At 38.7% G+C, this 13,540-nt stretch overlaps 1 protein-coding gene across 2 annotated transcripts in view; it reads right to left on the minus strand.

Annotated features, from left to right (window-relative positions):
• SNAP25 (synaptosome associated protein 25) overlaps positions 1-13,540 on the minus strand; it is an 85,273-nt gene that overhangs the window by 20,190 nt on the left and 51,543 nt on the right. For both annotated transcript variants that reach the window (XM_047746682.1, XM_047746684.1), the window contains exons 2-4: positions 8,718-8,854; positions 6,756-6,797; positions 737-785 (exon numbers count right to left, since the gene is read on the minus strand). In XM_047746682.1, coding sequence (XP_047602638.1) covers positions 737-785; positions 6,756-6,797; positions 8,718-8,789 — 163 coding nt within the window. In that variant the 5' untranslated portion in view covers positions 8,790-8,854. The remainder of the gene's footprint in view (positions 1-736; positions 786-6,755; positions 6,798-8,717; positions 8,855-13,540) is intronic.

The raw sequence follows: 13,540 nt of genomic DNA on the forward strand, positions 1-13,540 counted from the left end.
TAACTTGTGGTTAGAATTAAATAAGCATCACCATACCACAAGATATACTGAAACAGAAAATATTATCCTTCTAGATTCCACTTTAGAGTACAAAGATGCTTTTCAGGGTTTTCTGATTTTTGTTGTTTTTAGCATTTCCATAATAATAACAAAACAATTTAAATATTTTAAATGGTTCAATTCCCCATTTTCCAATGATCCTCCCTCAGCTTATATCCTGTTGAAGACCTAAAAGGACCTTGTTTGGTTACTTAAGGAATCCTCATGATGACTTAGAAATCAAAACTGTCAGATACTGAATTAGGATGGTCACAAGAAATGGAAGTGATATATTATTCTCTCATTCTATCTAGGAATTACTATAAGAAAACTAAGTTTATGGGGAAAATTGGGGAAAAGGAGGATCAGAGAATTCTCAAACTGTCCAAAATACTATCATTAAAAGAAAAAAAATGACTTTTGCCTTAAAAATTCTGTTACTCCAACATATTTAACAGAGTAGTGACATTCAATCAGTCATGAAGGCTTTAACATTCCCATACATCTACCAATCTTTTTCAACAGAGAAAGGGAAAAAGGGAAAAAGCAAGATGGTGAAAACTCTAGTACCCTTATACTTATACTCATATATGCATATAAATATGTTCAAAGGACTACCTGTGTATACACAAATAATTTTTTTAAATGCACTTTATTCAGATGAGGAATTGTTCTTACTGAAGAAATCTCAACTTACCTCCTTGTTCATCCAACATAACCAAAGTCCTGATACCAGCATCTTTACTCTACATTCCAATAATGGTAGCAAAGTTGAATAAAGAGTTAGAGAGAGAAAAGAGAGAAAGAGAAATCAGTAAGGGGACAATTAGCCCTAGAAATGGAAAATGAAGAAGGACCAAAGGAAAAAGAGGGAGGAAATAGGGCAAGCGTACTAAGGGTGGAGGAGGGACTCAGAGGAAGTGGTCATCTGTGGACTGCCCTATCAGTGAATCTTAGGATAGATGAGGGGGATGTAGCTCAATTTCCATGGGGGTAGGGCTGGGGTTGGGGCTTGGCATGGAATTGGAACACACAACTTAATATTATAGTGTGGTTTTATATTTGCAAAACAAAAATGCCCTGTAGTTTCTATAACACCAACTATAAAAAGCAAACCTTTCAAAATCTTCTAAACTAAATCTTTGCTGGCATGATGGATCAGGAAGTTTCCCTCAGTGAATTGGGACTGGATGCCCCACTGGTAAGTAAGAAACTTTGGGGGTGAGGTTTTTAGGTTCATCAAAAGAAATGACTGCCTCACAATGGTTGAGAAATACAGCCCCAAACGGAACTCACCCTCCCATTTTCCCTCTATGGGGAAAAGTTCTGTGAGATTTAGAAAACCCATGGACAGATGAGAAATAAATGCTCTCTATTCTGAAATCTAAAATTCTGCACAATAATAGAGTATGAGAAAACAATTCACCCACAAGCTTTACTGCACTTCTTTTGTGCAGAAGTCTGGAAAAGGCAATCCTCATCTCATTCCACATGATGTAAACAAACCAAACACCACCTGAAATATTTGGTGATCAGAATAGAATGCGGTGGGTAGGGGAAAAGATATTTGAATGGCTCAATCTTAAAAATCATCATTGCTGGGAGCTCAAACTGGTGAAGGAAAGACTTTTCATTTTATAGGGTGATTGTTAATAAGTATAAATCGGTATTGCTAACAGTTTGGATTGTTTTTTCAAGGAATATTCATGGTGGTCCCTAGAATAAACTTGAATGGAAGACATTTCTCATGGCCCCATGTATTTTCCACTGACTTATTTTAAACTGAGAAAGAGAGAGATGTTAGTGGAAGTCCTCAGAAAGTTTTGGCTTTGTTTTGTTCTGTTTTGAAATAGTATTTTAACAACTCAGTAGGGCTTCTAAAATACAGAACACTGAAAATGTTTTCTGTGAGTTTTATAAACTCACTATTTCAGAGAATGGTCCAGAAAGGAAAAGCCGTTTCCTTTGAACACATTTTGATAGGCTTCAGTTAGTGAAGTTAGGAAGTCATTTGGAGAGCTTATGTTGGCTTCCAGAGTCACCAACAGCACAAATTCTGGAGCCTGACTCTGCCCTGGGATCCTGGTGATTTCATTTCCTAGCTGTGGAACCCCAGGTAAATGTCTTAATTATTCTGTGCCTCAGTTCCCTCATTTGTAAGACAGCAATAATAATAGTTAATACCTCATGAGTTGTCATGGGAATTAAATGAATTAGTATGTGGCACATGCTAGAATGGTGCCTGGCCTAGAGTTAGAATGACATAAGGGTTTATAAAATAAATACCTTCAGAAAATGCATCTATCGCAGAATATTTGGCAAATGAAAAATATCATCATTACCTACTACGGTCAGAAGCTTCCAGAACACTACCTCCCAAACCTTAATGTGCAGGCGAATCCCCTGCACAGGAAACATCTTGTTAAAATATGGATCCTGATTCAGTAGGATTGAGATAGAGCCCGAGATTTTGCTTTCTGAATAAGCTCTACCATCTAATGATATTGCTGGTGCCGGGATACCTCTGGAGCAGCAAGATTCCAGACCCCAGGACACGTTTCAAAATCTTTTCTTTATGTGTGCTGTAAATGGACATCTGTCTACACTGGCCTGTGTTTTAACCATTTCTGTGCCCAGACAGGAACAGAAACAGCTCCCTTACTTCCCAGATTATGTATAAGGACAAAACAAGCTACAGAATGTGAAGACTTCTAAAAGTTCAACTCCAAGGGAAGCTGTGGTTCCAAAAAGCAATTAAGATAAATAATTTAATTTGTATAAAATCTCGATCAGTTTGGAATGGGCTGCTGTGTTTGCTTTCTCAGATCCTTCTGCTTCTTGCAGAATTCTCAAAAAGAAAATATGGTAGGAGTTGCTGGGGGAAGGGAAGTGTTACGCATAAGTTCACACTCTGGGATCAGGAACACCTGGGTTTTAATTTCATCTCTGCCATTTGTAGCTGGGAGTTTCAAGCAAGTTCCTTAATCACTGTGTACTTCAATTTCCTCCTTGGTAAGACGGAGATCAGAATAGTAGTAAAAGGTGGCTACCTACAAGGGTTAAGTTAGGTTGTATATGTTTGATGAAGATAGCTCTGGGTATAGTACCCAGCATATAGTAGGTTCTTGACAAATATTAGAACTTACATTCGATTCCACTGGGTTGCTGACAGTTTTTATCAAAATAACTGGATTGATCTTTGGGGAAACTAGAAATGTAAGGGAGGAGAAGGGCAGGGATGAGGACAGTATTTCAGGGAAGGCAGAATTTTACTTTCTCTTATTCTTAAGTATTATGTTTTAATAGCTGGAAATGAGAGGAGGTGGTTCCATTTTTGTCTTAGCTCAATTGTTTGAGATATTTAATTCAGTTTGAGATTGCTGGGAAAACTGTCACCTAAAAACCAGAGGATTGGTTTCATTTCTTTCTTTTTTCTTTTCATTTCTCTCTTTTATTTTTTCTTCCTTGCAGATGAATCAAGACCATGTCTAGAACATTTTTAAGTCTTTCTTTTGGCATTCTGAGATGCTTTCCCCAAAGTCCAACACATTTGAACTAAAACTCTTCCAGCATTTCCTTAGCTGAGAGAATCCCCAAAGACCCTACATCTACCTATATGAAAAGAACTACCCTGCTTCAATTTTCCAGTTTTAGTGTAAAGATGGCATAACAAAGGCATGGCTTTAGAATGCTTATTCTCTTCTCATCACCAAGGTGTCTTGAAAGATAAGCTGGGATGAAAAGAAAATATGCTTAAAACATCCATGCAATGTTGAAGAACCTCAGTAACTATTACTCCGTGAAAGCTCTAGGTGGTGCTTCTGGTCTGGCCTGCCCTCAAGCAGTGAGGCTTTCTGGGGTGACTTTTCATAGCCCAAGACTTTCATGTGTAGACTTCATTCCCAGTATGTAGTGTCCACAAAGTCAACTTTTTTGCCTGGACCAAATATTCCCATTTTGAGGAAACATTCATGACTCTGTTACCAGAATTAATTACATGCTCCAAAGACAGGACTTGACTTTGGAGAGCTATTTTCATTCCTGTTTTCCCGCATGATACCAATTTATATCTTCCCTCTCACCCCCAAAGGGAGGCCTTCCATACACATTTGTTGAAGTGCAGCCATCAAAAGAGCCAATGGGCAACTCGAAACTGGGAACCAAGTACTATATGATTTCTAATCGTTTTGCCTATGTGTGGTATCCAGTTTTTCTGATCTTTCCCAACTAACTTCTGTAAAACTTTACATTATCCTTGAGATGCCAATAATGGCACCTATTAAAAAGCAAGTTTCTATACCTGCCACTCTGTTACATGCTCATGTCTGTGAGGACTGGCACAAAGTCCTATACTGAGCTGAAATTGGCGTTGTCTGCCTTAGGGAGACTCTACAAATTTAGTATACTTTCCCATCTTTGAGACTAAATTTCAGTAAGAATTCAGCTCAATTCAAATTATATAGCACTGATACAGCACTTGGGATCCTGGGCAAGATCCTGGTATTTCAGTGCTCATATTTGCCAAATGATTTCTGCCCTTAATGAATATTTAATGCTGATTCCTTTAAAGAGAATTTCTTTTTTGATTGAAAAGCAGACTACCTTCTGAATAACCAATGCCCTAGACCTAAGGGGTATTTGACCATCAATATAAAATAACCCAGGGGGAAGTAAAAGCAATCAACCTATGCTAATAATGCCTTGCTCATAAGTTCCTAAGGCTACAAAGTCTAATAGCGTCTTCCCATTTATGAGAGGTAGGAACTAGCTTCCATCTGTTTCACCCCTTGTTCTAAGCTGCGACCTCATGCTTGATCAAGAAATCCTTCAGGAGAAACAAAAATGTATGATTCAAGTATCCTACTTCAACCAATAGAGCTTTTGAGAGTTTCTCCTCCCCAGAATAAATTAGAACAAACACAGCTTACTCAAGACTGGTCGACACTGTCTGCCATTTAAGAAGAGGCAAAAAAGAAGTTCATTGGCCCAAAGACTCTGATGGATGAGGGACCAGTTCAAAGTAATGCATCCTAATGCATTTGCTCCACCACTTTCCACATTCTAAGTGGGGTTTCAACACTGCATGGGTCGACCTAATGGTGATAGTTCTGATATTTTAGAAATTTACTTCACGTGGGCACACACATAAATGAAAATGAAAAATGAGCCTGGAGTCTGTGGTTGAAGGTCATAAAGACATATAACATAATTATGTCAGCTGACACGTGGGTTCCCTTCAGGTCAACGTGAGAACTCACGTGGGAATGTTAAGAAGATTTGCTCCTTTTGTTTGTTCTCATTACGGGCTGAGGGACAATAAGCCAACTCTGAAAGCCTTGCCAGCACTCAGATTTTGAATACCTGCCTCCTTCTTGGGGGTCCTCAAGTATTTCTGCATGAGTGTTTCCAGAATAGAGCAACAACAACATTTCTCTTCATTTAGAGAAGGAAAGCTGCTTTCTGTGCTGCCAAGGGCTGCTGTGTTGGCCTGCCTTCCTGTGGGAGCCAATTTGTGATACATGGCAGGTTCAAATACTCATTTTTTGTGATAACAGGTTTCATTAAGTGTACCTCCCATCCTTCCCTTGTGTCCTGGGGAGCTCATGGTGCCACCTTCTCCCCACTACTCTTGTGGCAAGTCACGTTTAGCTAATATTTCATTTCTGGATATGAAGCTGAAGCTGCAGAAATAAAGGAAGATGTTGACTTCCCTTGCTTGAGGGACAGCCAAACTTCCGGTTAGCCTTATAACATTGATCTTTCTTTCCTTTCATGTCATTACATAGCAATTTACAGTAGCATGAGGCAAGTAGGCTCATTTAATCATTCTGCTTGAGAACACGCAAGATCTCTAAAAATGATAACCACACATGAATTGATAAGCAGTTTTAAAGCATAGCTAAAATAGCATTTCACTGAATAAAAACTATTAGGCTTGTTTTATTCAGTTAAGATAAATATAGCCCATCCCATTCTTTTTCCACTTCATCTCTCCCAATGGGCAAGTTCAATTAATCCACTTATTCTTCCTGGTTGACTACTGCTCTCCCCAACTGGAATGAGCAAGGTTTATTGTAAATGCCCTTTTGATTCCATTATTGCTATCTGCCCTATTTTACCCATTTAAAAGTAGTTTGGGATTCATTAACGATGCCTCACAAATGGATGTTCAATCCAGAGTCGGGAATATAAAAGAGCTTCTATATTTGTGTTATGGCCTTGAAATTCCTCTTATCAAAGAATTTTCCTATTACTTCATGAATTTTAGTGCCTGACTCTCAATATTACAATTTCTGAAAACGTTGTGTCTATGGGGATATATATTTTTAAAAGTCATATGTGTGGCTAAGTCAAAACAGAATATCAAGATTAGATGTGACTTAGAGGCATCAAAATCATTACAAATGAAGTTTTTATGTAAGTAATGACTTTATATTTGCTTAAAGTGATTCAATGTTCTATGATTTCTTAGGAGCATTTACTTGGAAATACCATTCTTCTCTACTTCCAAGACTATAAAGGTAGCCAGGGCTGGGAGGGAGAGAGGATCCTTTGATGGCTTCCTGACATCTCCTTCATTAATGTGAATTCCAGGTAGGCTATAATGGAATCAATGGAATCAATGGGATCATGGCCTAGGAAAAGGCAGTAGGGTCTAGGAAAAGAATATGCCAGCAAAAGGGATTAGTTTATTTTGAAATATGGCCACTCCTTACCTCTTCAACCAGTTGCAGCATACGACGGGTGCTTTCCAGTGACTGAGATTAAAAAAAAAAAAAAAACATTATGAATGCAGGAATCAGAGGTCTTGGAAAATCTAAACTATTCTCTTCACTTGAGACACACACACAAAGGGTTACTATCACATATTCTTTTAAGTTTGTAACTGAACACATTTTCAATCTATTTCCTATCAGTCTTTCTACATAATAAGATTCCCTAAAGCAATTACATTAAAGCTGATCTTCTAAAATCAAAACCATATGATGAAGCTGATCTTGATATCAAAGACAAACTAATCTGGAAAAGATAATTTTGCATGTGCAGGATACATGAAAAATTATCTCAAATACTCAGAGGATTAATTTGGCCTCCTTGGACCAGGAATATTGAATTTTGAACACAAACATAATTTCTCATGAATTGAGATGAATCTAACATCAAGTTTCTTATAAAGCTCCTAGAAACACAATTGGAAGTTCTTATCAATATAAATTAAGCTGTCGCCTTAGGGTGAAAAAAAAATCAAGCATGTTTGAAATAACCAGCCTATAGGAGACAGCTACAATAATTATCTTCAGCCTTAGATAAGACAAAGTGAGATGGAAAGTCTGAAGTCAGCACTGGTCCCTCAGGCACATCATTGTCACTTTTTTCTCAGTTCCTTTGAAACTAACTACTAGACTCCAGAACGAGTGTGATTTCTCAAGGTTTTGCTTTTAAGTGACAAACTTATTTTGGACAAGATTCTGCAGGAGCAGGAAGAATGTTAAGTTTCCTGGAAGACCTGTCAGAAGGCTGCTTGTTGAAATAAAATGGCTATAAGCAGTGGTATGCTGGTAAATGCTAAAATAGATGAATATGAATATGTGAATATGAAACAGACATGAATATACATATATGTATAGTTGTTATTTAAACTTATTATTTTCCTGATAGAAGGGATGGAGAGCATAAAATTTATAGATAATACAATACACAAAGCCCTTTATTATAAATTTCATGTAGCAAATTGATTCTCACAGAAAGCTTTTGTCAAGTTTTGCTGAAATCTTGTGTCCATTGCTAAGCATGCAAAGAACAAGTGTAGTTCTGACATGAATGTCGGTTGATATTTTCATTTGCATTAATGAGTAAGAGAAAAGTGAGACAATGAAGAAATATTGGGACTTTGCTAGTTTGTCAATAATGCAAGTGACTTCTTTGTTGAAGAGAAAAAAATTTTCAAATACTGGATTTTCTCCATTTTTTTTGAGTTAATTAAAGAATAATGGCTAGAGACATGCATACTTTGAAGTTCAATCTATGTTATTAATATTTTCTCCAATTAAGCTAGACAGTCAACAAAACAGTTAATCAAATCCTGATTTGGAGCATTTGCAGATTCCTGTGCTATAAACATCCTTAACCTGTCTGATTTTTGACTACAGCATAGCATCCCTGAAGGTGAATTTGGGAAGATGTACAATAACACGCTGTTATATGGCATTCCTGCACTATAGGTCTAACACAAGTCAAGAACTTTGAGAACATAGGTAATAGGGAAATATTTAAAAACTGATTGAGTTTTGAGTATTTATTGCCCTTGGTTTTTAATATAATCTACTTAATTATCAATTTGTATAAGTCAATTTTAACACCAGCTTGAAAGATTCTGGAAAATGTAACAATCAGCTCTCAGAATCAGGCCAGCTCCAGACAGCCAAAGACAGCTTTTCTTAGAGGATCTTGACTTCTCTAGATTTCTAGGAATTGGGAGTTTAGGCTAAGACATTAGTTATATGTAGGTTTATCCACCCATTCCTATCTGTAGAGGTGTCAGGTGTATAGAAAATCAAAGTCCTATTCCTCCGTTTTTAAAATTGAGATGTTAGTAGACCTTTTCCACCTGAACCTGAATAAGAGACAAACTACTCAGCTCCCCATGTTTTGCTCCTTTCTCATGTCCCATTCCTCACCTCATCAGCCAACTGGTCAGCCCGTCTCTGCATCTCCTCCAGCTCATTGCGCATGTCCGCGTCTTCGGCCATGGTAGTGGTGGGGGGGGTGGCTGGGTCCTTGGCCTGGGGGTCAGTGATGGCTTTGGACACAGAACCTAGAAAAAGCAGATTTGAACATGTGAGAGTTTATGTAAGTGCGTGTAGTATGCGCAAATAGGAGAGCTAAATAGCCTACACTCTGTCTCCATGACTCAGTCATCTTCTGAAAGACAGAAGCCATACTCAGGGTTCAATAGAATCTTGCTATTTCTCTAAAAGGTGCATTGTAAATGCATACTTGCCAGCTTTACAATGGACACAGACACCTGTCTACATATGAAGCATTTTTAAGACACACCACCCAAGAGTTTGGAATGGTGGTGTCGAGGGATGTGGTTCTGGGTTAGTATACTTTTTTTTTTTTTTTAAGATTTTATTTATTATTTGACAGAGAGAGACACAGTGAAAGAGGGAACACAAGCAGGAGGAGTGGGAGAGGAAGACGCAGGCCCCCCGCCCAGCAGGGAGCCCGATGCGGGGCTCGATCCCAGGACCCTGGGATCATAACCTGAGCCAAAGGCAGATGCCTAATGACTGAGCCACCCAGGCGCCCCTGGGTTAGTATACTTTTAACCTCACATTTATTTTCTATTTTTATTTTATTTTAAGACTTTTATTGAAGGATGATTGACATATTATAAATCCCATATATTTGAAGTGTATAGTTTGAAAAATTTTGACATATGTACACACACAGGAAACCATGACCACAATTAGGAAAACATATTCATCACCCCCAAAGTTTTTACATACTCTTTGTAATCCTACACACCCACTCATCCCATCTCATCTTATCCCTGTGTTGAGACTACTGCTTATCTGCTTTCTGTTACTATAAATTAGTTTGCATTTCCTAGAATTTTATATAACTGGATGATACAGTCTCTACTATTTTTTGTCTCTTTTTTTACTTAGCATAATGATTTTGAGATTTATTGTGTTGTAGCATGTATTAATAGTTTGTTCCTTTTTGATGTTGAGTCATACTTCATCGCATTTAGAAGCATTTAGATTGTAGAGGCTAAGGACAGGCCCTAAGTGCTTACAAGAATTTAGATAGAGAAGCTCCTCCAGGAAAGGAGCAAGCACCGTAGATAACTACAGTATGACAAGAATTTGGGATGGTAGACACAGAAGGATTTAGCAAAGTCTGATTATTACAATTCCTCCCTATGTCACATTCTCTATAGCCCAGCAAACATTTGTTTACCAACCATTTTCTCTTTTTTAATCTTCCTGTGAATTTTTTTCCTTTCCTTTGAAGTTCCAGACTCCTACCCTCTTCTCCTTAGTTCAGGATGACATATATACCTGATTTTGCCTGACTGCCTTTGGCACTCATATCCATGTGGATTCCCCATTTACATATAATTAAATTTGATTTTTCTCCTGTTAATCTGTCTCATGTCAGTTTAAGTCTAAGACCAGCTAAAAGAATCTTGAAGGATAAAGGTAAATTTTCCCTCCCCAACAAGGGAGCTAAAGGCAGAAAATTTTTAGTCTCCTTCAGTTTTTATCAGAGGTTGCCAAGAAGGCTTATGTGAGTATGCATAGCTATTTTTCCAGAAAGGGATGGATTCTTGTCCCTGAAATGTGACCGGCCCCTTCTTGGTTATACACCTGAAATCCCATATGATGCAAACTACAGGTAGCTCCCTCCGGAGCCAACCAGCCCCGTTCCCCTCTTCCTTTTTCCTTTCTTTCTCCCGTCTTCCCTTCTTTCTCAAATATTTATTGAGTATTTTTAAGATGCCAGGGCAGTGTTAGGCACTAAAGATACAGTGATGAATGAGACAGGTAAATTCACTGTTGTCATGGAGCAACAGCTTAATTAGGAATTTGGGAGTCAAATAAGGAAATTAAATTATTCAGTGTGAGACTAATTTTTTGGGTCACACCATACCTGCCTATGGGTCACAGCAGGCCTCCCTGAGGAAGTCATGTCCCCAGGAAAGGCCATCAGAGGTAACAAGATAAAGAGCCCAAGGAAGGATTTGAGATGATAAATATTTGATACACTAAAACCTTCTCTGTGAGTAGCACAACTGTAGAAGGCCTGGGCTCTTGCTTTGTGGCTGAGATGGTCAAGTGGGCACTGGAAATTTCCCTCCCTCTTTCATGGTAGTGCATGGTCATAGGGAAATGGCTGCCTAGTTGGGAATTACATTTCCAGTTCTCCCTGCATGGAGGTGGTGTAGTTGGTAGAGATGGCTCATGAGTTACAGTGGAAATGATGTGCATCCCTACTAGGCTAAGGCCGTTCAGAAGCAGGCATTCTTTCTGTGTCCTCTCTTTTCCTCTCTGCCAAAAAAGTCAGAGCCCTAGAGGATGGCCAGGCCATGAGACAGCAAGAACTTGGGCCCTTGGAAGCCCTGCAAAGAGGCAAGTTGAGAGTTAACCACGAAGACCTGAACCTTCATATGAAAGGACAGTGCACTTCTACTGTACTGCACTACTGAAAAGGTGAGCACTTTGTTTTGTTATAGCAGTGGGTGTTACAATAACAAAGGCAGGCCAGAAGAAACGTAGAATGGAATAGAAATACTGTGCAGGAGCATGAATTCCCAACCAAGAAACATATCTGTGTTTGTTCTTCTATTGAAAATTGAAGATGGGAAAGGAACTTAGATTGAGGGCTTTGGAGCAATACGATGTTTAATTATTATTCATTTTTTAAAGACTTTATTTGTTTGAGAGAAAGAGAGAGCACAAGAGAAAGCATGGGCAGGGGAGAGGAGCAGAGGGAGGAGAAGCAGACTCCCCACGGGAGCAGGGAGCCTGATGTAGGGCTCGATCCCAGGATCCCCGGATCATGACCTGACCAGAAGGCAGATGCTTAACTGACTGAGCCCCCCAAGTGCCCCCATGTTTAGTTATTATTCTAATAATTATTGTTATCATTACTTGTAGGAGAAGGTTTGTTTGTTTTGTTTTGTTTTGTTTTGTTTTTTCAAAAATAAAATGAAAAGTCTTCATCAAAAATAATCAGGTTCTCAGAGTCAGGGCCTCAATGAACTCATCTCCTAGGTCCGCTGCTATACTGCTTTCTCAACAGTTAAGGTTAAAGTCCTCTGGGATTTTAATTTCGCACATATTATTAGACTCTTCCACATGTATTACTCTTATGAAGTAACTCAGACTATTCAGGGTTCCTCAATAGGAGGAGTCCTAGAGTGAAGCTTCTTTGGAGATAATAGATTTTACAGTTCTTTTATACCCAGTGGTTCTTGGGCAAAGTGACAAATGTGGAATCACAGTAAAAAAAAAAAAAAAAGAAGGAAAAAGCTTCAGAACTACCTTCTACTTACCAGCATTTTTTATAAAAAAAAAAAAGGTAGTAAGCTTATATTAGGTTAGTTCTGTGTGCGGCCATTTAAAATGTCGGTAGAGCATCATACCATGAGCCCATTGATTTTTATTTTTATTTTTTAAAAGATTTTTATTTATTTATTTGACAGAGAGAGAGAGAGAGACAGTGAGAGATGGAATATAAGCAAGGGGAGCTGGAGAGGGAGAAGCAGGCTTCCCTCTGAGTAGGGAGTCCCATGTGGGGCTCCATCCCAGGACCCTGGGATCATGACCTGAGCTGAAATAAAGAGTGCCATGCTTAACCAACTGAGCCACCCAGGTGTCCTGAACCAGGTAATTTTGGAACACCAGTTCTGGCCACCATAATATGTACTCATGATATAGAGCTTTATATGCTTTGTGTTTTACTTAAATACAGGTCTGCACTTTGGAAATTAGGGATCTAGAAAGCAGAAACTGGAAGGAATTTACATTAAGCCATTTCTGAACCTTGAACTAGGCAGAAACAAAATTCCTGTGTTCTTCTGGGTGGCTGGGATCTACCCCTCAGAATAAATGGTGCATCCACGGAAATGTGGAGTAGATTGTGAGCCCTAGCTTAGTGGAGTGGACAAAAGCTTGCATAGATGGTTGACTCTGGCACTAGGTTGCTGGCTCACTCTGGGCAAGTTTATCACCATCTCTGAGCCTCAGTTTTTTTTCAACAGAGCACATAATCCTAGTGTCATAGGCTTTCCGAGAGGAATATAGTATATATTTTTTACTTTTATTTAAAAAATTTTTTTCCCTTGGGGAGAGACTTTTATTTTTTAATTTTTATTTTTTACTAACATATAATGTATTATTTGCTTCAGGGGTACAGATCTGTGAATCATCAGACTTACACAATTCACAAAACTTACCATAGCACATCCCCTCCCCAATGTCCATAACCCAGCCACCCTATCCCTCCCACCCCACTTACCTCCAGCAACTCTCAGTTTGTTTCCTGAGATTAAGAGTCTCTTACAGTTTGCCTCCCTCCCCGGTCCCATCTTGTTCCATTTTTTCCCTTCCTTCCCCCCACAACCCCCTGCCCTGACTCTCAAATCCTTCATATCAGAGAGATCATATGATAATTGTCTTTGATTGACTTATTTTGCTTAGCATAATACCCTTTAGTTCCATCCATGTCATTGTAAATGGCAAGATTTTGGTTTTTTTTGATGGCTGCATAGTATTCCATTGTATATATATATACCACATCTTATTATCCATTTATCTGCTGATGGACATCTAGGAAGGAACCTAGATCCTTTCCATAGTTTGACTATTGTGGATATTGCTGCTATAAACATCTGGATGCATGTGATCCTTCAGATCACTACACTTGTATCTTCAGGGTAAATACCCAGCAGTGTGATTGCTGGGTCATAGGGCAGCTCCATTTTCAG

The sequence above is a fragment of the Lutra lutra genome, chromosome 9, assembly GCF_902655055.1.
Source record: "Lutra lutra chromosome 9, mLutLut1.2, whole genome shotgun sequence".
In the NCBI taxonomy this organism is placed as follows: domain Eukaryota; kingdom Metazoa; phylum Chordata; class Mammalia; order Carnivora; family Mustelidae; genus Lutra; species Lutra lutra.